The 25,732-nt window shown below is 35.6% G+C and overlaps 1 protein-coding gene across 1 annotated transcript in view; it reads right to left on the bottom strand.

Moving 5' to 3' along the window:
• The window catches only part of LOC137253159 (uncharacterized), a 317,974-nt gene that overhangs the window by 83,731 nt on the left and 208,511 nt on the right, over positions 1-25,732 (bottom strand). Inside the window, exons 16-20 of the mRNA XM_067789611.1 lie at positions 11,888-12,032; positions 8,743-8,837; positions 7,455-7,614; positions 3,860-3,957; positions 782-872 (exon numbers count right to left, since the gene is read on the bottom strand). Coding sequence (XP_067645712.1) covers positions 782-872; positions 3,860-3,957; positions 7,455-7,614; positions 8,743-8,837; positions 11,888-12,032 — 589 coding nt within the window. The remainder of the gene's footprint in view (positions 1-781; positions 873-3,859; positions 3,958-7,454; positions 7,615-8,742; positions 8,838-11,887; positions 12,033-25,732) is intronic.

Below are 25,732 nucleotides of genomic sequence, written 5' to 3'. Positions count from 1 at the left end.
GGTCAACGAAAATTGCTACTACATGTTTTTTTAGGCTATATGCTTTTACTAGGACTTAACGACTACTCTGGAGTGAATGTTACATTTTTGGAGAATATTTTTTATTCCTTTTTGAAAAGCGGGCGAAAAAATACATCAATTTTTGTTTTGTTAAAGAACCTTTAATTAAAAAAAAAACACCTTTTACTACTACTAACTCAACGTACTTAATTTTTATACAAAACTTATTTTGAATTTTGGCAGGACTTACAGATCCCTATTTGAGCACTAATAAGTCGAAACCATATGTTTCCATATAGGTACAAAGGTGATTGGTTCTATCGATCCCTTTCGGGTATAAATGGGTACAATTAGCCTCTTGATAGGACATCCTCAAACAAAAGAGAACTTTTCAAATCATACAAAGAGATCAAAACTGGCAGTGGTCGCATACTCCTTTGCGACTCATCCTGGATTCTTCCTAGGCTAATCCATTTTTTGCATGGTATGTACAAATATATGTAAATGCATGCATATTGACTTATTTTAACAGATTTAAAAAAGTCATCAAATTGAATAAAATCGGATTACAAGCAAAATTGAATTTTCACAGACATCACAATGAACTCAAAACAATTTGTACATAAAAATATTTGTTTTTTTTTTTTTGCTCATATTGTATGTAACGCAAAAACAAATGAAATTCGACATTCAAGCATTGTCTCTCAAATAAATAAATATTTAATTAAAAAGCATAGAAGTTATTTTTAATTTCACTTGACACCCATGGCGTATTTGTTACCTTCACATTGATCATATGCGCGGCGACAAGAAATGCAATTACCAACACAATCGCAATTGTCGCCCATGAAGTACTGAGTGTTAATAAATTCCTAGATTGAGAAGAAAGGAGATAAAAAAGCGATAAGTTAAATGGAAATTAAGTTTTACTTGTTATTTACTTAATATACGGTTTTTATATACGGTTTATATAATAGTCACGCGACAATTTCACTTTGCTCTCTGAGTTAGTAAGAGCGCAAAGATTCACTGAGTGTACTTAAACCTAATGGAAGAGTTGATAAAGAGAGTTCGTTGTTTATGGAAGCTAAATTAGACATGAAATGGGAGGGATAAGGTATAAGATGACGAAAAAGGAATAGGAAGTGGAAAGATAGGGAATAAAGAAAAAGTAAGGTGAGAGGAAAATAATAGGCAAAGTGAAAGAAGATGCAGGAGAAGAGAAAACGTTCCAGAAAAATAAGACTAACGTTGATAATCCCGATGAAAGTAATGATGGTGATACGGATTAAATGTCAATTAAAAAGCAAGTGCAAAGAATTTTTCCCCCGGTAAGGGGAAGATGGTTAGGGAAAGGAAGAATGAGTAGGAGAGGGACCGGAAAAGGGAGAATTAGAAGGACAGCGATTGGAAATCGAATAAAAACAGGAATAGGAATAGATATAGAAAAAGCAATTGGTATATGAATAGGAATAGGAATGAGAATAGAAGAAGAAGCGGAAAATATGGGTTTGGTTGTGAATGAGAACAGAACAATCTGCCTGATGTCACCGTGCAAGAACTCAGCGCATTTTCGCCTTGGCAACCACGCCACTGTTTGCCGCCATAATTTCGAAATAGTAAAAAGACAACAAAAATTGTAAAAAGACTTCGGTAGGCAATTGAAAAGTAAAGTCCTCTCAGCAAACAAAAATTATGCTCCATAAGTTACATATCGTACCCGTCCTGATATATGGTGCAGAAGCATGAACCATAACACCCAAAGACGAAGCAGCACAGGAAGTGTTCGAGAGAAAATTTCTTCGAAAGACTTACGGACCTTTACGCAATGGCGTAGGCTAGTACTGAATATGATTTAATGACAAGAAAGTATTTTAATCGGAACCCGCCTATGGAAGAGGGTCTAGGGACTTTAGTTATTTAAACTGTTAATCTTTTAACCGGTTAAGCGCCAATTAAGTAAGGAATATGATCGCTTGGATATTCCGGTGAAATTTCACGTTTCTAACCGTACTATCTGCGCTTCGAGGGCGATCTTAAGGCCACAATAGAGGTGGAAGGTTGGCGCAAGTGTGCTCAAATGGCGGACGAGGCGATACATGTGTACAAAGATGGTTCCAAAGTAGTGGAAGGAGTAGGGTCTGCGGTATACTGTGCTGATCCGGAAATAAACAGATCCTACAGGCTGCTGGCTTACTGTAGCCAAAGCTGTACTGTAACCAAAGCAGTAGAAACCCTGGAAGAAAATAGCCCAAGCTGCAATCGTGTTAACTTTTATATTGACAATCAAGCAGCAATTAAGGCAATAGCATAGCACAGCATCTAAATGCGTGTTAGAGTGTAAGCAGTCCCTGGAATCGGGACAGGGAGTAGCATACATCTATATTGGGTCCCAGGGCATATGGGAATAGATGGGAATGAAAAAGCGGATGAACTAGCTAAAAAGGGCGCATACCTTGAAGCTTGCTCCGTAGACGTCCCAGTTAGACCGGGCGAAATTAAGAGAAGGCGAGAGGTGCACATGATCGACCAAGCAGGAAAGGCGTGGGTTAAAGCGCGGGCCTGTAAAGTGCCGAAATTATGTGCATATCTTACAACCTTAGACTAAAAAAGTTGCTTCTATCATCAAGAAGAGAGGACTGTATACTCATGACGGGTATTCTGACTGGACACTGCCTTCTGGCGTCACATTTCTTTAAACTAGGCTTGGTCAGTGATAGCAGATGTAGGAAGTGTCGGCTGGAGGAGGAAAAATTCGAGCACGTTCTGTGCTCTTGCCCTGCACTTTCCAGGCTAAGACTCCAGCTAATAGGAGTGATACAGCTGTCAGATCTAGAAGCAACAAGTGGCTTAAATCGTAGGAAGCTTCTAGTATTTGCCAAGAGGACGGAGTTATTTTATAACACAGGTCCTGGTTTTTGATAGGGGTTTTCAGTTTGGTCTTTAAAACAAACTTCTGATAGCACTACGGACTTATTCAGTCTATTTGCGGTCCTCATGGACCGGCCAGTTCAACCTAACCTAACCGTACTATCAGTGCATCATTCAGTTTCCTATTGACTTCGGCTTAAAAAGAGCTTTTGCTTTATAGCGTTTTCTTTTCTGAAAGTAGTGTTCCCCTTTTGGTGCTTCTCAGCTCTCTCGTGAGTTTGTGTGTTCTTACAAAATATTTTCCACTGAATAACACAATCGATCTCATTACCTACAAAGTGAGATATTTTGCACAGTATCAAGCGACGTAGTCCAAAATTAGAATTTGGGACTTTTTTCATAAAAGAAAACACCATTCCTGTCCTGAGCTCCTACCGTTGTGCCCGCTAGAAGCAGTGCATCTTGACCTTGACCTTACCAAACATCGGACTTCTCAACTGGAATGACGCTTGGATGTCTAGAAAGGGCAAATTTTTTCTGATCTAGAGGCCCATCCAATTGCATTACAATCGAAGGAAGGTCCGAACTTTCGCTTGTAAGCGTAAGCCCCGAGAAATTCTTTCTCTTATTTACAGATAAATCAAGCAGCCCAACATTTACAGAAGCCATTGTGAGAGACTAATAAGTTTGAAGACCTTGTGTGAAACGTGGGAGCTCCTACCGTTCTTTAAAATGAATGTTAAACTAAAAATAGCATATGGAAAATGGGATTGATATTATGCCTCAGCCATTTTTCCCTCAACTTAGAATACAAATTTTTGAAGAGTGGAGAAATTGTCTACCTTGTTTTGAGGAAAAAATTCGAGAAACGGTTCAGCAAGAAGTCCCCAAAGCATTTTTGAACTTGTACAGGACTTACGCCATTATAATCAGGAGCAAACTCAAGATGTATCTTTTTTGTATGGATTAATGCTATTTTATTACTTACGGTTTAAATATTGAGAGTCTTATAACTGTTGTAGCGACGAGTACAACAAAACTGCAATAGAAATATACGCCCAACATGCGATCAGGTTCCGAGCCATACTGAATTTTTTTTTAGTAATTAGAAAAAATAAATAAAAATTACATAAATCTACTAACAATAACAAAAACAATGTTATAAAGCAATATGAGCTGTCTCGATATTTGAATACAAATATATAATATTGATATACTAGTAAAAGGAATAGCAACAAAAAAGGCAATACTTAGAGACAAAGCGCGCAACGAGGAATAACTGAGTGGATACAGGCATATTTTCCGTAACACGAGTATTAAGTACGAATTAAGAAATATGCTTCTAATGTGAGTTTTTGCCTCGAAAATACATGGATCTAATTGCATGATCAGTGACCCAACTATCGGCTCCATGTTCCTAACCTTACACACTTCATTGCCGAATCATATGTACCAAATTAGCTTTTAGTCAAATGTAGAATCACAAGGTATTATCTCGTTATGATATGGAATCCATCCAATGTCCCATTATTTTAAGGATAATGGTATCCGATAGCGAGACAACTCTAGCTTGAGTTTCCGTACCATTCGGAGACTGCCAGATGTATTTGACAACCTTTTTAGAGCACCAGGATAACCTGCGTCACAATTAAGAGATGCGCTACAACTTTTTCAGCACATCGAATTAAAATGTCTGTCCGCTGTAAAATAAATACTTCGACGTCATCCGTTCACACCCTCGGCCCCTTTCAAAAGGGATAAGCTACAAGATACATCTTCATTAAACACAGCCACTTATAATATTTACTCAAAATCCGATGCCATCGTACAACACAGCCCAACATAGTTTGAAATATATCAAAAAGAAGGCTGAGCAGAAATCCACTCCTACAATTATCCATTGTTATGAACAAACGATAGGCATCTGCTTATCCAACATTTAGTCAACTTTATACTCAACAGGCATACTTCGGGGTCACAATTCTTGAATGTGATCCACCTGAACCAACCAGAAGATGAATATTTGAAGTATAACCTTGTGGGAAAGGGAACACTTTATTTGCCAACTTTCCAACGAAGAAGACCGCATTACTCCGTAGAGAAAGCTTAGTTGCCTGATTCGAGGGCTTAAGTGGCGGCAAAGCTTTAGTGTCATCTTTTCCGAAAGTGAACTCATCGTATCAAGGAAAACACCAAACAAAAACATGAAACTATAGTCTCCGCGATTCATCCGAGTCCTCAAGGCAGGATACAAGGCCTGAAAACAAGCATTATGAGTTACATTGTATCAGGTCATAACTGGCTTGTTATGCTCCCCGCAGTACAGTTTGCATTAACCATGCTAGGGTAAAGCAAGCGATGCCCGTGCCCGCATTGCTCCTTTTGTATGTACCAAATTAGCTTTTAGTCAAATGTAGAATCACAAGGTATTATCTCGTTATGATATGGAATCCATCCAATGTCCCATTATTTTAAGGATAATGGTATCCGATAGCGAGACAACTCTAGCTTGAGTTTCCGTACCATTCGGAGACTGCCAGATGTATTTGACAACCTTTTTAGAGCACCAGGATAACCTGCGTCACAATTAAGAGATGCGCTACAACTTTTTCAGCACATCGAATTAAAATGTCTGTCCGCTGTAAAATAAATACTTCGACGTCATCCGTTCACACCCTCGGCCCCTTTCAAAAGGGATAAGCTACAAGATACATCTTCATTAAACACAGCCACTTATAATATTTACTCAAAATCCGATGCCATCGTACAACACAGCCCAACATAGTTTGAAATATATCAAAAAGAAGGCTGAGCAGAAATCCACTCCTACAATTATCCATTGTTATGAACAAACGATAGGCATCTGCTTATCCAACATTTAGTCAACTTTATACTCAACAGGCATACTTCGGGGTCACAATTCTTGAATGTGATCCACCTGAACCAACCAGAAGATGAATATTTGAAGTATAACCTTGTGGGAAAGGGAACACTTTATTTGCCAACTTTCCAACGAAGAAGACCGCATTACTCCGTAGAGAAAGCTTAGTTGCCTGATTCGAGGGCTTAAGTGGCGGCAAAGCTTTAGTGTCATCTTTTCCGAAAGTGAACTCATCGTATCAAGGAAAACACCAAACAAAAACATGAAACTATAGTCTCCGCGATTCATCCGAGTCCTCAAGGCAGGATACAAGGCCTGAAAACAAGCATTATGAGTTACATTGTATCAGGTCATAACTGGCTTGTTATGCTCCCCGCAGTACAGTTTGCATTAACCATGCTAGGGTAAAGCAAGCGATGCCCGTGCCCGCATTGCTCCTTTTGTATGTACCAAATTAGCTTTTAGTCAAATGTAGAATCACAAGGTATTATCTCGTTATGATATGGAATCCATCCAATGTCCCATTATTTTAAGGATAATGGTATCCGATAGCGAGACAACTCTAGCTTGAGTTTCCGTACCATTCGGAGACTGCCAGATGTATTTGACAACCTTTTTAGAGCACCAGGATAACCTGCGTCACAATTAAGAGATGCGCTACAACTTTTTCAGCACATCGAATTAAAATGTCTGTCCGCTGTAAAATAAATACTTCGACGTCATCCGTTCACACCCTCGGCCCCTTTCAAAAGGGATAAGCTACAAGATACATCTTCATTAAACACAGCCACTTATAATATTTACTCAAGATCCGATGCCATCGTACAACACAGCCCAACATAGTTTGAAATATATCAAAAAGAAGGCTGAGCAGAAATCCACTCCTACAATTATCCATTGTTATGAACAAACGATAGGCATCTGCTTATCCAACATTTAGTCAACTTTATACTCAACAGGCATACTTCGGGGTCACAATTCTTGAATGTGATCCACCTGAACCAACCAGAAGATGAATATTTGAAGTATAACCTTGTGGGAAAGGGAACACTTTATTTGCCAACTTTCCAACGAAGAAGACCGCATTACTCCGTAGAGAAAGCTTAGTTGCCTGATTCGAGGGCTTAAGTGGCGGCAAAGCTTTAGTGTCATCTTTTCCGAAAGTGAACTCATCGTATCAAGGAAAACACCAAACAAAAACATGAAACTATAGTCTCCGCGATTCATCCGAGTCCTCAAGGCAGGATACAAGGCCTGAAAACAAGCATTATGAGTTACATTGTATCAGGTCATAACTGGCTTGTTATGCTCCCCGCAGTACAGTTTGCATTAACCATGCTAGGGTAAAGCAAGCGATGCCCGTGCCCGCATTGCTCCTTTTGAGTAAACACCACTGCAGGATTGGATAGCCTGATTAGTAAGAGTCACTAATTAAATGACGGAAGTTTGTTACCATGGTATTATGATCGCCTTTTACGATCAGTATACCTACCGCTGGCATATTTTTAACATCTTACCCGCAGGGGGTAGGCTATGAAGTATGAATATTGGAGATTTCGAGTTCAAAACACAGCTCCCTACAAACTAGCTATTGAGGGAGTGAAACTTAGAAACATGTCGTAGTAACCATCGTCGTGTGTAACTTTTTAATTTTTCTCCAATATTAATAAATCCAACGTTTTCACTCAATAATCGTATTTACCTTCTTTTCCAGCGCTTGATCTTTGAAACACAAAAACACCGATTGACAATGTTCAGCACGCAAATGATCGATGCTGCGTGCGTCTATGGCGCGCATTAAATACTCATTCACCTCATCCTCGGGGTCCTTGGTACATTCGGAACTATCGCCAAATCCAAATCTGCAAATATTATGTTTTTTTTTGGCGTCAGCAAAATTATGTTTTCCTCGAAACACCTTACTTTTTATTAAAACAACAAAAAACAAGTAAGAACTGGACTGTCTTCGGTACAGCCATTCATGAATGGGCTGAACAATAATCTTATCCCGTTCATAATGTCCGAATAATCGGATCTATAAGATAAGAAATATATAGTGAACAGATCAACACACCTAAACGATTTTTAAGATAAATATAAAATAAAAAATAGGTAGGTACTTTGTGTGAGGATGCAAAGTTTCAGGTTTTTTGTGGTCTGCGTGTAAAAACTATGACTACGAATAACGTATTTCAAACATATATGACGTAAACTTAACTATTTGATGAAATGTGATGAATTTTGAAGCTTCTAGTCGTAAAAAAGGGGCAAAAGTGACAGTTTATATGGGGTATATAATATATATACCACCGATCTCTATGATTTTTTGAGACAACAATATATGCTATACACGTAAACATTCGTTGAAATTTGAAGCCTCTAGCTCTTAAAATAGGGCAGTAATTACGAAAAATTTCTTATCTGAAGAATCAGTTATGGGGGATATATACTATATATACGACCGATCTCATAAATTTTTTCAGGCAACAATATGTGCAATATACGAAAATGTATGGTGAAGTTTGAAGCTTCAATCTGTTAAATTGAGTAAGATATGACAAAAACCTTCTTTTTCTGAAAAATCGGTTGTATGGAGGATATATGCTATAGTGGTCCGATCCGGTCGGTTCCGACAAATGTCTAATCGGGCACCCAAATACACCCGCTCACCAAATTTTATCAAGATATCTCAAAAATTGAGGGACTAGTTTGCATACAAACAGACAGACGGACAGACGAACATGGCTAAATCAACTCAGCTCTTAATCCTGATTATTTCGGTATACTTAACGGTGGGTCTATCTATTTTCCTTTAAGGTCTTACAATTTTGGGTTTCGTGACGAAATTAATATACCATTTCATTTTCATGAAAGGTATAAAAAACTAAATACTGTAGAAATTTACGCGAAAATACGCAAAGTAATCAAATATAAAGTTTAAATAAATAAAACAAAATATTGCGCTGCAACTTCTTTTAGCATTAACTCACTTTGATGTATTCTTCTGTGTGCTCGCATGCCCCATCATACGCAGCTCCTTTGAAATGTTGCCATTCACCTGCAGTCGATTGCGAGATTTTTTGTGCTGAAAACGAGTAAAAAGGCAGAGATTTATAAATTTTATTATTGTTATGGAAATAGTTTGTACGACAAATCTGTAGATAAATATAATGCTATGTATGTGTACAGTGCTGTGCAATTTACTAGCACTTAAACAACCTTTTTTTTTTAAGAGGGCGTGGTATTACTCGGGGAGCAAGAATCATACTTCTGCTGAATTTTCAAAGTATTTTGGTTTACGGATTGTAAAACTTTTATATTATATTCTACTAAATATAGGCAGTGCCACTCCCATTTTCCAAATCTTTGATTTAACATTGGCTTTGTATCACAAAATGAATCCACTCGCCAAGTTTAATCAGCTTATCAATCTTTGGTAATGAGTTATTGCATTTTTACCACTTTCCGAAATTTTCCATATCGAAAAATCATTTTCAATACGAATACAAATTTGGAGAAGATATCAAAATTTTTGCTGAAATTAAAGTGTTAGTAAGTTAGGCAGTGGACAATATGAAAGTCCGTTGTGAGACAACAAAAGATAACGGTGACGTTAGTTATAGCTACTTAGATAAGCGTTACGTGGGGTATATAACTAGTTTTGAATAAGACCGATCTCGATCCTTGATAAGTCCTTCGGATATATTAGTCAGCTGAGACCGTAAAATTTTTGCCTGTTTTGAAAAATTTAGATAGTCAAGCATTAAGTGTCTCGATGATTCTACCTCGTCATCCGCCATACAACTGCAGCAGGAAAAGTTTTCCAGTATACTGAGGCATACCGCATGGACACATATTGGACAGCAAAATACCCCAATCACCATTAATAAATGTGCCTAGGTCAACCCAATAATTAGCGCGTACATATGCCAAACACTTTTGGCCTTAACGAACTCGCTACCCTGCAAGAAGTAGTGTCCCGCCAAGCGTTTGCTTAGCTGACTCGAGGCCCATCTATATAAGAGCAGACCACAGGTTGGCATGGGTACTCTGCATACCCATTAGCCATCTTGCCATCTTTGTTCGGTTAAGTTGTAACCATGCGCTCTTTAAGGGACGCCCTTTAGACAATATCTCATTCGCACCACCCCTAATTTCTGCAACCTCCGCTTGGAAGACGCTGCAGTAACCAGGCAACTTAAACTTGCGGTTTACATAGAGCCCCTGACAGAAAACCCTTCATTCAACCTTTCTGGTCAAATTCAACCCATCCGAGAACCATTTAGCCAGTCCATAGCCCCATTATCACTCTTGCTCGATGATATGACTTTTCTGCAGCTTGCATACTGGGCAGTTGTTGGCACACAATAGTCTGTGTTATCTAGGATGAAGTCAAATTTAGTAAGAATGCTGAAATGCCCATAATGAGAAAGCCCATAGCCCATGTCCGGGCCGCAGCCATCTTGTCCACAATATTCATGTATGTGTAGCATGACATTCAGTGTCAAGGCAGGTGTTGATCTAAGAGCGCCGCTGATACCAACCAGAACCCTACTTGGTTCTCGCACTTCCATTTTGGTAATACTCACCGTGTTAAATATGTCCCATAAGACCACAACCCCATAGAGTAAGATTGGCTGGACTACCATTTCATAAAGCCTGTGTGCTACCCATGGTGCGAGTCCTCACCTCTTACTAATGGCCCTTCTGCTGCATTACAAGGCAACCGAAGCATTCGTAGTGCCACCCTCCACATTTGTTCTGCAGGACGATTTCCTATCGAATTTAATCCTCAGATAGCTAACCCTATAGAAAAATACAAGTGAGTACCAGTGCTGCGTTTTTTCAGAAATTTACCTCTGACAATGATTACGAAGTCATCAACCAAAAGCACCACTCGGCAGACTCTACCTTCTAGCTCAACCATAATCTCATTTCCTACCACACCTCATATTACCGTAGATAAGATACCCCCTGTGGCAGCCTTTGTATGCCTCTCGCTCTTTTGTGGTACATTCCCACAACGCTGCCACAATTCTCTTCCACATAAGGTTGTTAATGAGATCAGTCAGAGTCCCCTCGACTCCTAGGCCAACCATGGCATTACCAATGGCCTAGGCAGAACCCAAACAATGCTGAAAACTTTTTGATTCATTTTGCTTTTTTCTTCCTCACAACTGTATGTGTATATTTATTGCGTTAGTGTATTTATTTATTTCATATTCCGTAACTAGCCTTTAGGCAGTTCTTTATTTCATTGCCTTCCGATATTTTGCATAATCAGACGGATGTGTACATTAGACTGGGTCGATTTATTAACCGATATCGCGCCATCGATTTTTCGATAGGATTTGGGCTCAGTAAAAAAAGTTCCACTACGCATACCGAAAAAAATTATTTTTGAGCCTGCAAAATTTCAACGATTTTTTATGAATTTTTTCATTTTCAAGGCTCCAAATAATTTTTTATGTATTTTTTTTCGTGTCAATTGGAAAATGCAAAATTGGTAAATGCAGTTTTTTGAAAAAAAAAATTTCTTTTATGGAGATTTAGAAGAATTTTGATCGAAAAATCGATTTTTTTTGCAGGCTCGAAAATTATTTTTTTGTAGTGGAACATTTTTCCTGAGCCCAAATCCTATCGAAAAATCGATGGCGCGATATAGGTTAACTTTCGTCCATACAAATCGACCCAGTGCATACTTATGGACTTATGTATGTATGTGTGTGTGTGAATGCACATATGTATACAATAAATAAATTTGCAGCGGCAAGAATTTCATAAACTTATTGTATCTAAAAGAACACGTGAGTTTATATTCAAGTATGTATGTATGTATTTACATATGAACGGATGAAAGCAGTCATGCGTAAGCAACACGTGTCCCACGTCCAATGGCACCACCCACACAGATATAAATACTTTTTCAATAGCAAACACATATAAAATACATATGAGCATATTTATGTATGTTGTTATGTATGTAAATGTGAATGGAATTCACAAAAATTTTTATTGGTAGAAATGCTTGCTCTCTAAAATTTTGCAATTTCCTGGCATAGGTTTCTACGTATATTTTGCTAAGCCATTTGATGTGATACCTACAAATGGTTTTCTTAAAAAAAAATCACTTACCGGTCGATAGATATCTCCTGGCACTATCAGATATGTTTCAATTTGATGATCCTTAAGATATGAATTACGTTCTGCACCTTTTCCCTCCTCCACTTCATAATCACCGTCCAAACATTTTAGCGTTTCCTTGGTGATGTGGACCCGCCTGTTTCAAAAAAAAATAAATAAAAAATTCAATCACGTAATATTTGGAAGGGAAATTTTGAAAAAATATAGAAATGTGTGTACCATCTACATGCCACAAATTGAATTGGTGCTGAATCAGTTTGCTTATACATACGTACATAGTTAAATATTAACGAGCGTATGCAAAATATTTCAGTGATTTCTGTTTGTTTTTTTTTTTTTTTTTTTGCATATGGCATTTTCAGTATAGATTTCAGACTAAATTCGAATTTAAAAAAAATCTTGAATATCAGCCACAGTTAAGCAAGGTAATTTAACCGGAAATTTTTATGTGCAGTCGGGCTAAGTAATGATGTTCCTGTTCTAGACGAGGATCATAGATCTTGACTTTGTGATACGTAAATGCATCCTACTCTTTCTTACTGATATCTTAATCTATCTGAGCTTCTAACCCTCATGTCATAAATAAATCTATGGCACGATTTACTACCGAAGAGGTTACGGCCAAACTTTTCCTTCATGGTGTGCTTCTTAAATTTTTTTTATTAAATAGCGGAGTCTACAGCTTCCAAGTAGACTCTAAGATATTCCAAATATTTTGAATCGTATAAATGAGATTAATAAATAAATAATATAAATGTGATATTTATGAGTTTTTATAAAACTCGAATAAGACAAACTGATGTCGAACTTGTCCATCATCAGGGAACTTTACATTCTGATACAAGAGACATAGAGGGAGAGTGGCTAAGTACGGGGAAGAATTTTTTTAACGATAGGAACAAAACGAGCTAGAGTATCTTTTTTTTTTTGGAAAACTCGATTTAATGGCGGCTAATCAAAAGCGGTGGCTGGAAAATTTCTGTGAATAAACTTGTAAATGTGTACATGAATGAAATAGTTTTAACATAATCAACAGCAGATAAGAGTAAATAATGAATGCAAAAAAAGTAGCAGCCTCTGATGCAGAAGGTTTTAGAAACGTAGATCTTATATGTATTGATATTTTAAAATCGATCAGAGTTCTTTTCCCTGTTTAAGAGCCCTAGATTGAGCTGCTTTACCCTTCTATGAAGCCTAAAAGGTGTGAGTATCAAGTACTCGTGAAAATCGGTGTGTAAGCCTACACGTGTTCGTTTAAAACTACAACCGATCTTACTTTACCAGAAACAAATGATTTTCGATTATTAGAGCTGTTTGAGAGTAGCATCATCGGCTTCTATCGGTATATACCGATACGACAAGTTATTGTTTTATAATATACTTATTATCGATAGCGAATTACTATCGGCAATTTATCAAAATTTCAACAGCTTACTATCGCTCAGTCATCGATCTTTTATTGGTTTGTTATAGGCTTATTATCGATGAGCTGCAAATATGTCATCGATTTTATGTTGAAGTTTCGCCGGTATCTGTTTCTCAGTAAACCGATTATTCTTCGATAACAATAGATAAAACGGCGTAAGCAGAATGGTAACAGTCCGATAGGAAATTGATAACATTCTGATAATAAATCGATAACTTAAAAAAATCGATAATTTGTCGATAACAAATCATAATATTTGTGATAACATATCGATAAACAGTCGATAGCTTCTCAATACCCGAAATCTTTTCGAAAAATCCCGAAAATCGGTGGAGAGATGTCGGTAACTCTTTGCGCATCCTCGTTATCGATAGGAAATTTTATAACACAAAATAGATAGCAAATCGATAGCTCGTTTTTACTTCGTCGATAAGACGCCTTTGTACAGCAAATTGATAGCTCGTCGATAAGTTATGGATAACACGCCCAAAACCCGACGATAACAGATTGACAGCCGCCGTTCCTTTCTGACTTCGGGTTTCGTTTCTAATCTTTTCTCTCTTCTCCCCTCGTCTCTCATTTCCTTTCCTTTCCCTGTTTTGATTTGTCTCTAAATACCACGTAAATTGTTCGCATGTTATGCTACAGAGCAGTACCGCTTTTTTGATTACACGTTCTTCACCTCATCTTAAATACTGTAACTTTCAATGGCTTCCCAAAAACTCTGCTATTTCCGCTCAAATGTTGTCGACATTGATTCTGCTCGCTATAAAAGTGAATACCTGATGTAAGTCGTTATATATGCGCCCTTCTGTTGCTGAATTACCAACTGTAATGGTCTGATTATGTAACCTCTACTTCAATCTGGGCTCAGCATTTTACCAAGCCCGCCTCTTACATTACGTTTTTTTTTCGTAGTTAGATATGAGATTCTATAAACTCCGCCTAAGTACCTTCTAATTAAACACGAATGGTAAGCATTTCATAGTTTCGATTGATATCGCGATTTTATTTTAGAATGTTTGAGCCCTCTATTATCGGCCGTCTATTCCCGCTATCCGCAGTTGTAGTCACTTTAGTTTCGAATGCCCTTTTTAATTTTCTAACACCTGTTTGTCACAAGCTCCAGTAAAGCTCGTGCGAAAAAATCGACTTTAGCATTAAAAAGTGTTGGGGTAAACTTTTGCCAAATTTAACTGCAGTTTAAGTTCCACTATGAAACCGATCCCTTGTGGGGTTAATAACAAACTGTTGTTAGAAACTAAATGAATACTTCTATGATCTTTATGAACAAAATATTGTGTGAAAATGTAATATTCAAAGCGCAAGCAACACCGCATTTACGAGTGCACAAGAAACTGACTTATGCTTTCCCCTCTTAGCTATGTAGTAGCGAAAGTCCATAAAACTCGCTGTATTGTTAGCAAGTAAATAAACAAAAGTGACAAAGCAATAACCACAAAATTACGTTCATGTGGTTTTATCAACTGTTTTCATGTCATATGTATTGTATGTAAGAATGTGCCTGTATTGGTGACAACTATTTATGGCTCACGAATAGTTGGATATTTGTTTTTTTGTATTTATTTTATATGCAACTTGTAAAAGAAAGTTGTAGAAAATTAAAATAAAACTCATAAAAACAAAAACATTATGAGAAAAAGTACTCAACTTTTTGTTGATTTCTGAACAATACTTGAAGATATTAGCAAAGGATGACAGTTGCTACCGAGTTGAAAAAGCACATGTGGATAGACCAAGGAGTGTAATATTAAAATTTCACCGTTCCAAAACCACCAATCTCAAAAAACTTTTATTTTATTTTATTTCTCTTTTTTATTTTGATTTTGTTTATATTATTTTTATTAATTTTATCTTACTTTTTTATGTTGTTATACTCAGTTGAGCAGAGCTCACAGAGTATATTAAGTTTGATTGGATAACGGTTGGTTGTACATATATAAAGGAATCGAGATAGATATAGACTTCTATATATCAAAATAATCAGGATCGAAAAAAAATTTGATTGAGCCATGTCCGTCCGTCCGTCCGTCCGTTAACACGATAACTTGAGTAAATTTTGAGGTATCTTGATGAAATTTGGCAGGAACGTTACTTCTATTACTATATGTACGCCTAATAAAAATTAGCAAAATCGGAGAAGGACCACGCCCACTTTTAAAAAAAAATTTTTTTTAAGTAAAATTTTAACAACAAAATTTAATATCTTTACAGTATATAAGTAAATTATGTCAACATTCAACTCCAGTAATGATATGGTGCAACAAAATACAAAAATAAAAGAAAATTTCAAAATGGGCGTGGCTCCGCCCTTTTTCATTTAATTTGTCTAGGATACTTTTAACGCCATAAGTCGAACAAAAATTAACCAATCCTTTTGAAATTTGGTATGGGCATAGATTTTATGACATTAACTGTTTTCTGTGAAAATGGGCGAAATCGGTTGATGCCACGCCCAGTTTTTATACACAGGCGTCCGTCTGTCCTTCCGCATGGCCGTTAACACTATAACTTGGGCAAAAATCGACATATCTTTAATGAACTTAGTTCACGTGCTTACTTGAACTCACTTTATCTTGATATGAAAAATGAACGAAATCCGACTATGACCACGCCCACTTTTTCGATATCGAAAATTACGAAAAATGAAAAAATGTTATAATTCTATACCAAATACGAAAAAAAGCATGAAACTTTAGAAAAAACTTTATAAAATGGTTGTGACACCTACCATATTAAGTAGAAGAAAATGAAAAAGTTCTACAGGGCGAAATAAAAAACCCTTAAAATCTTGGCAGGTATTACATATATAAATAAATTAGCTGTATCCAACAGATGATGTTCTGGGTCACCCTGGTCCACATTTTGGTCGATATCTGGAAAACGCCTTCACACCACTCCCTTTTAAAACTCTCATTAATACCTTTAATTTGATACCCATATCGCACAAACTCATTCGAGAGTCACCCCTGGTCCACCTTTATGGCGATATCTCGAAAAGGCGTCCACCTATAGAACTAAGCCCCACGCCCTTTTAAAATACTCATTAACACCTTTCATTTGATACCCATATCGTAAAAACATATTCTAAAGTCACCCCTGGTCCACCTTTATGGCGATATCTCGAAAAGGCGAACACCTATAGAACGAAGGCCCACTCCCTTTTAAAATACTCATTAACACCTTTCTTTTGATACCCATATTGTACAAACAAATTCTAGGGTCACCCCTGCTCCACCTTTATGGCGATATCTCGAAACGGCGTCCACATATGGAACTAAGGATTACTCCCTTTTAAAATACTCATAAACACCTTTCTTTTGATACCCATATTGTACAAACAAATTCTAGGGTTACCCCTGGTCCACCTTTATGGCGATATATCGAAACCGCGTCCACCTATGGAACTAAGGATTACTCCCTTTTAAAATACTCATTAACACCTTTTTTTTGATACCCATATTGTACAAACAAATTCTAGGGTCACCCCTGGTCCACCTTTGTGGCGATATCTCGAAATGGCGTCCACCTATGGAACTAAGGATTACTCCCTTTTAAAATACTCATTAACACCTTTCATTTGAAACCCATATCGTACAAACGCATTCTAGAGTCAACCCTGATCCACCTTTATGGCTATATCCCTAAATGGCATCCACCTATAGAACTATGGCCCACTCCCTCATAAAATACTCTTTAACGCCTTTCATTTGATACACATTCCAGGGTTTCCCTCGGTTCATTTTCCTACATGGTTATTTTCCCTTATGTTGTCACCATAGCTCTCAACTGAGTATGTAATGTTCGGTTACACCCGAACTTAACCTTCCTTACTTGTTTTATTTCATTTTAATTTGTTTTATTATATTATATTTTATTTTATTTTATTTTATTTTATTTCATTTTGAAGTTAGTTATATTATTATACTCAGCTGAGCAGAGCTCACAGAGTATATTAACTTTGTTCGCATAACAGCAATCCGTAACGGCATAAACTAATCGAGATAGATATAGACTTCTATATATAAAAATGATCTGGGCGAAAAAAGAAATTTATTTGGCCATGTCCGTCCGTCCGTCCGTCCGTCCGTAAACACGATAACTTGAGTAAATTTTGAGGTATCTTGATGAAATTTGGTATGTAGGTTCCTGGGTACTCATCTCAGATCGCTATTTAAAATGAACAAAATCGGACAATAACCACGCCCACTTTTTGGATATCAAAAATTTCGAAAAATCCAAAAAAGTGCGATAATTCATTATCAAAGACGGACAAATCGATGAAACTTGGTAGCTGGGTTGACCTTATGACGTAGAATAGAAAATTAGTAATGTCTTGGACAGTGGGCGTAGCACCGCCCGCTTTTGAAAGAAGGTAATTTGAAAGTTTTGCAAGCCGGAATTTGGCAGTCGTTGAAGATAACATGATGAAATTTGGCAGGAACGTTACTACTATTACTGTATATGTGCTAAATAAAAAATGAGCAAATTCGGATGAAGAACACGCCCACTTTTTAAAAAAGTCAAATTTTAACAAAAAATTGATTATCTTTACAGTATATAAGTAAATTATGTCAACATTCAACTCCAGTAATTATATGATGCAACAAAATATAAAAATAAAAGAAAATTTCAAAATGGGCGTGGCTCCGCCCTTTTTCATTTAATTTGTCTAAGATACTTTCAATGCCATAAGTCGAACAAAAATTTACCAATCCTTGTGAAATTTGGTAGGGGCTTAGATTATAGGACGGTAACTGTATTCTGTGAAAAAGGGCGAAATCAGTTGAAGCCACGCCCAGTGTTTATACACAGTCGACCGTCTGTCTATCCCCTCAGCCGTTAACTTGAACAAAAATGTATATATATTTATTAAACTCAGTTCACGTACTTATCTGAACTCACTTTGTATTGATATCAAAAATGGTCGAAATCCGACTATGACCACGCCCACTTTTTCGATATCGAAAATTACGAAAAATGAAAAAAATGCCATAGATCTATACCAAATATGAAAAAAGGGATGAAGCATTGTAATTCGATTGGTTTATTGACGCAAAATATAACTTTAGAAAAAACTTTGTAAAATGGGTGTGACACCTACCATATTAAGTAGAAGAAAATGAAAAAGTTTTGCAGGGCGAAATCAAAAGCCCTTGGAATCTTGGAAGGATAACTGTTCGTGGTATTATATATATAAATAAATTAGCGGTGCCCGACAGATGATGTTCTGGGTCACCCTGGTCCATATTTGGTTGTTATCGCGAGCCTTCAAATGTACAACTAAGGGCCACTCCCTTTTAAAACCCTCATTAATACCTTTAATTTGATACCCATATCTTACAAACACATTCTAGAGTCACCCCTGTTCCACCTTTATGGATATATCCCGAAATGGCGTCCACCTATAGAACTATGGCCACTCCCTTTTAAAATACTCTTTAATACCTCCCATTTGATACCAATGTCATACAAACACATTCCACCTAGGTTCATTTTCCTACATGGTGACTTTCCCTTATTTTGTCTCCAAAGCTCTCAGCTGAGTATGTAATGTTCGGTTACACCCGAACTTAGCCTTCCTTACTTGTTTTTATTAATTTTATCTTGTTTAATTAAATTATTATTTTTATTAATTCTATCTTACTTTAATTTATCTTGTTTAATTTTACTTTATTTTGTTTTATTTTATTTTATTTTACTTTATTTTATTTTATTTGATTTCTTCCTTGAGCTCCACTTTGGGCTATACATTATACATCGGTTGTATACAACAAGACATACATATAAAGCTTTTTATACTAAATATACATAGGTAAATTCATAATAATCTGTAAATTACATGTCAATTTCTAAAAACGAACGAACAATGGATGTTGTTGATAGAATTACTGTATTTTTAATAGGTGGAAGCTTATCTTCTAATTTTAATTTCTCCAGGGTCGTCATAAGGGTTTTGGGTACCACGCCTGTTGATGAAATGATTTCTGGCTCTATGCTTACTTTATCAAGGTGCCATAACAGCTTCATTTCCTGAGTAATTCCTGTGTACTTTCTTTTCTTTTCTGTGTGCACGTCTTTCAAGTTGTGCGTATTGGGAACCCCTATATCAATTAAATACGCGCTCTTTTTTTCTTCTTTAATAAGACTATATCCGGCCTGTTATGGCGTATAGTTCTGTCTGAAAGTATAGTGCGGTCCCAGTATAGTTTATATTCGCTACTTTCTAGCACTGCTGAGGGAGTATATTTATGATACGGAACCTCTTCTATAAGCATATTCGTACGGATTTTCAAGCTCTGGTGAACGATTTTTGCTACGTTGTTATGTCGTGCTAAATAGTATGTTGCTGCGAGCATAACGCAAGCTCCTGTTATGTGCTGTATTGTTGCCGACTGCTGTTGGCACTTCCGGCATTTGTCACTGTCTATTTCAGCGCGTACAATGTACTTTAAGTAATTTTTTGTGGCGATGACTTGGTCCTGTATTGCTATCACGCGGCCCTCAGTTTCCATAAAGATTCCTGAATTCTTCAGCCATAGTTTTGAAGCAACGGGATCGATCCCTGGTTGGATTAATGAATGGGGGTGTCTGCCATGGATTGTTTTCATTTTCCATTTATTTTATTTGTTGATATGTATAAATCATCGTAGATTAGTGAATGCTTAAGAATTTCCTAACTATAGAGCTTGTCGATAAAATAACAGCCTTCTCTATCGCTCGTCGCCTTTCGGTGAGTTGAAGTTTATCAAGGCTACAGTTTAGTGATTTTGGGATAACTCCAGTTGAGGATATTATTAAGGGTATTATGTCGACTCTGTGCAGCTTCCACATCTCCTTATTTCGTGTGCCAGACTTTGATATTTTCTGAGCTTCTCCGCATAGCACTACTGTAGATTGTGTGTATTTGGAACACCTATGTCTATTACGTAAGCCTGATTCTCCTGCTTATTTAAGATCGTTATATCAGGTCGTTTATGTGGCATGGTACGATCTGTTAGAATAGACCCTTCCCAATACAATTTGAAGGCGCTGTTTTCTAGCGTTGCCTCTGGGGTATATGTGTAGTATGGGTATTCCGCTGTAATTAGATCATAACGCAGAGCTAGTGTTTGATGTACGATCTTTGCTACCTGGTTATGCCTTCTTAAATATTCGGTAGCCGCCAATGTATCACATGCACCGGTTATGTGGTGAATTGTTTCGGGATGTCTTTGGCATCGTCTACGATTATCATTTTCAATAGGAGCTTGCATTACATATATATATTTATTTTATTTTCTTTTATTTTATTTTATTTTATTTTACTTTATTTTAATTTATATTATTTTATTTTATTTCATTTTGATTTTAGTTATATTATTTTTATTAATTTTATTTTGTTCAATTAAATTTATTTAATTTATTTTATTTTATTTAGTTTTATTTTATTTTCTTTTATTTCATTTTATTTTATTTTGTTTTATTTTATTTTATTTTATTTTATTTTATTCTATTTTATTTTATTTTATTTTATTTTATTTCATTTTAATTTACTTTATTTTATTTTATTTTATTTAATTTTTATTATTTTTTTTTATATTATTTAATCTATTTTATTTTAATTGATTTTATCTCACTTTATTTTATTTTTAATTTAAATTATTTTATTTATTTTATTTTATTTTATTTTGTTTCATTTTATTTTTTTTTTATTTTATTTTGTTTTATTTAATTTTATTTTATTTCATTTTGTTTTACTTTATTTTATTTTATTTTTTTGTATTATTTTTATATTATTTAATCTATTTTATTGATTTCATCTCACCTTATTTTCTTTTATTTCAATTTACATTATTTTACTTATTTTATTTTGTTTTATTTTATTTTATTTTATTTTAATTTTTATTATTTTATTTTATTTCATTTTGATTTTAGTTATATTATTTTTATTAATTTTATCTTGTTCAATTGAATTTATTTATTTTATTTTATTTTATTTAATTTTATTTTACTTTATTTAATTTAATTTATTTATTTATTTTTAATTTTTTTTATATTATTGCATCTATTCTATTTTAATTGATCTTATCTCACTTTATTTTATTCTATTTTATTTTATTTTATTTTATTTTATTTTATTTTATTTTATTTTAATTTAAATTATTTTATTTATTTTATTTTATTTTATTTTATTTTAATTTATTTTACTTTTGTTCATTTAATGTAATTTTGTAAAAAATTTTTTTTATAAAAATTTCAGAATTTGTTTCAAAACCGATCCATCTGGGATAAGTTCAATACTATTTGAGGTGAGATAGAGCATTTATGAAAAAAAAATCTGAGACGGAGCGTTGTTCCACTAAGTTCTGAGATAGGGTATTTTCAAAAGAAATGCGGATAAAGGGCGTTGTTGAAAGGTATTATGAAATATAGCATATTCGAATTTGCAGCCACGATGTCAAAATTCCATATGAATTCGCTGATTTTTAAACGGTTTTATTTAGGTTGACTTGACAGGCTGCACGCATGGCCGGCCGTTGTGAACGAATTTTGTAATTATTATATAAAATTAAAATATAAAATTAAATTTTAAGTTACTTCCCTATAAGCTGCAAGCTCAAAACTTGGAATATAGTTGAGAACCCGATTACAATGCAATAATACGAAAAAAATCGTCGCTAGGTGGCGCAAGGATAGAGATATTCACAAAAATCGTATTTGCGGTCCGATTTCGCTCACATTTGGAGCACATAATACACACAAGAATGGAAAGCGACCTATGAAAAAATCACCGCTAGGTGGCGCAATGATCGAGATATTCACAAAAATCGTATATGTGGTCCGATTTGGCTCATATTTGGAACACATAATGCATACATGAATAGAAAGCGACCTGTGTAAAAAATCGCCGATAGGTGGCGCAAGCATCGAGATATTCACAAAAATCGTATTTGTGGTCCGATTTGGCTCATATTTGGAAATCATATTTGACATACAGAAATAGAAACCGCTTTAGTAAAAAAAATTCACGCTAGGTGTCGCAAAAATTGAAATATTCAAAAAACTCGTACTTGTCTGTCCGATTTGGCTCTTTGAACAAATATTATATATAGTTCGGTAGAAGTGACATCAAAATACTTTGGATCACATAAGTTCAAATTTTGCTAGTGAAATTTCAGTATAATAAAATAAATAAAAAAAAGTTTTTAATTTAAACGGTTTTATTGAAATAAATAATTACATTAAGTAATAAGAATTCTAAAAGATAGAAAATAAAATAATTAAAACAAATTTTTATGTTAAACGGTTTTATTGAAAACAATACGTACTTTAACTAGTAATAATATTAATAGATAGAAAATAATTAGGTAGGTCCTAGGTACTAGTCATCACACTCCTCATCAATCTAGGGCGTTCATCAGACAATTAAATAAAGCGTTGGGCGCGTGAAATTTCTAAAAATGTGAGGCGTAGCATAACCGGATTAAGGTTCAGTTGGTCTTACCTATGACTATCAATAGAAATTTGACGGGTCCAACGCTTTTATTTAATTGTCTTATAAGGAACATAAGCCTTACGCCAAAATATAATAAGGTATTCTATGTGGTTGGACCTTTAGTGGTATTTGACAGGCGCGTACAGGTGGCAACGCGCATATCAAGTACAATTGTGGCCCACGTCACTGAATAGAAACGAGACACTGACACAATAATTTTCCGGCTTCAAGTGTGACTAACCTAAATTAATTTATTTGCACAAACAAAAAACTAAAACTAAAATAGGTAAAAGTAAATTATAATAAAACTATTTATAAACCTACAAAACTAACTTAAATAAAGAAAGATCACTTAAAACTAAAAGTTCGTGTTTTTGGTTTTGGTGTGGAGTGTGCAGTAGGGTGTGTACGTAAGTACAACTTTTCCGGAGGTTCCGAAATGGAACCTAACAGTCTGATCAACGCCCTAGATTGATGAGGAGTGTGATGATTAGTACCTAGGACCTAACTAATTATTTTCTTGCTTTTAATATTATTTTTGCTTAATGTAAATATTGTTTGCAATAAAACCGTTTACCTTAAATTTTTTTTTTTTTTATAATTTTATTACAAACTGAATATGCACTACTAGCCGGACTCGTGCGCATATCGTGCAACAAAATACAAAAGTCTCATATCAAATATCAGCAGAAATCAGCTGTTCTATTAATCAATCATCTATCAATATAAACTTACATGCGCTTGCGCTGCCATCTGGCGAATGTTAGCAATTACCGGTAATGCAGGGTTAGTTCTAATCAAATATTCACAATAGTGTCATAGTAAAAATAGATTTCTATGTGTGCTCACAATCGTTTATTTTTAACAAATTATTTTAATAAAATATAGCTAAACAAAAGCACTACGGCCAATAATGCCCAAAGCTCGCTAATAGCATCTACATCTTTACAACCAAAACTTTATTGAAAGATTCGGATTCCATATATAATATATAAGATTCGTCAACAGAGTGTGCTCACATAATTTTAACAAGCAATGCATCAAAATATTGCGGCTACTTGAGCTCTTTTCTTTCTGAAATTATAAGTAAAACTGACAGCTTTCAATTAAGTAGTTTGTTTTTATGCTTACCAATGTTTAGTATACAACTAAGTATGCAGAGGAAAGTTTTCTTTTATATCTCGTTTTATTCATCACAATTTATTCCAGTAATTATGAGACGACCATAATATATACGTTCATACTATAGCAGCAAGTTATGGGAAAGTGAAAGTTTTATCTAAGCCGACCCACTAGCGCCTTTATTGCTGCCTACCTTGTTGTGTAGAAGGTGAGACCAACTAAAGTAGGGAGGTTAGAAGCGACAAATTATTTCCGAGCTTACACGCGGTACAAGGAAATAGATTTAAAACAATTATGCAAAATATACAACTAATACAAAATTAACTATACAGAACGAAAACCAACGACAGGCAGAAGAGGCAGAGGGCAAGAAATAGACAGCACGAACTGAATCAAGAAAAGGACGGTGGCAAAGAGATAGGGGCTGTCTGGGTAAGGAATTTTAAACCTCCAATAGGAAGAGAGGTGTAAAAGCTGGCGGAACCAGTTTTGTGGGTCACAGTATTCTTTTGCGTAATCAACACCTTGCGAATGCCAATAAAGTGCGATATAAAGCATAACAACGAAGAGGGCGATATTAGCATAATCTGTCTGTAAGAGTTAGGATAGGACGGAACAGAGAAAAAGTACCGTCCATCCAAAGAGATGTTTTGGCGGTATAAGAAAACGGATTGTGGAAGTGTCTAACGCGCACCTTTAAGAGGAGCAAAACTAACGACGGAAGCGTTGATGCGGCCACAAACAGCAGCACAAGTTTTGTAGATGCAAAGGAAGTTTGTGGCAAGGTTCATCGTCAACATAAAGATGTCCTATCCGGAGAATCTTGCTTCCTTCGACTTGGAAAACGTGCGTGCTAGCTTTGACGATACGATGCGATCGATTAAAAATTCAGCCGGCGAAATTCCAAAAAGATCTCAGCCTCCGCTGTGGATCCCGAACATGAAAATATACATTTAAACTTGCAGTCATATAACCACGCGGTGCGCATTGATGATTATATGATCATAGAGCATAGAGCCAATCTAGCTCACGGAAACAGGTATGCTTGCAAAATAATTTTTAAGCAAAAATTGTGGTTTGAAGATACAAATTATGGCATGAATGTATGGAGTGATTATACGGCCGATTCTTGTATACGAAACACTACTCTTGTGGGCGATGGTTGAGGTAAACTACATAAATAAGATTCTAGAGGAATTTTAAGGATCTGTCTGTGTAGCGGTCATATGGGCGATTAGATCATGCCCCTCCTGCCTCTCTATGATCTAAGACAAAAGGAGCTTCTCAAATATATATGCTCAACAAGGTGGATTTAGTGCAAGGGGACTTCCACCTGACCTCCTAAACCAATCAACTATATCCTGCTTCTTTTACTTTTTACCAAAAAGTGAATGGAAAGAAAACATCTAGGTTAAGAGCCATTAAAAGTCGTCTCAAGGGATTAAATAAAACATGTAAATACAAGGCGAAATATGGCTGCAAGGATATCTAGGCCGAGCTTTCTTCCCAATTCGCATTGCTGGTGTTGTTTTTGTTGCGATAAAGGAACTTTCCAAAGATTTTGGGAAGTATAATCGATATTGATATTCCTATTTTGAAATCCTAGTGCAGAAAGCGTTGCATCTTTCCCTATAAGAAAAGATAAGCGAGGTACTCCCACTAAGGCACTAGGTGCATCAGCAAGTGACGTTCTCATCACGCTCCTTTTGCCAATACAAACTAGTCAATGAGGTTTGCTAAATTTTTTTTATTGCTGTGAGATTGACAAGCTATAAATTGTGCTGGCAAC

The sequence above is a fragment of the Eurosta solidaginis genome, chromosome 5, assembly GCF_040869045.1.
Source record: "Eurosta solidaginis isolate ZX-2024a chromosome 5, ASM4086904v1, whole genome shotgun sequence".
Lineage (NCBI taxonomy): Eukaryota > Metazoa > Arthropoda > Insecta > Diptera > Tephritidae > Eurosta > Eurosta solidaginis.
The sequence above is the reverse complement of the archived record's forward strand: the minus strand, read 5'-3'. Positions and strand labels throughout refer to the sequence as shown.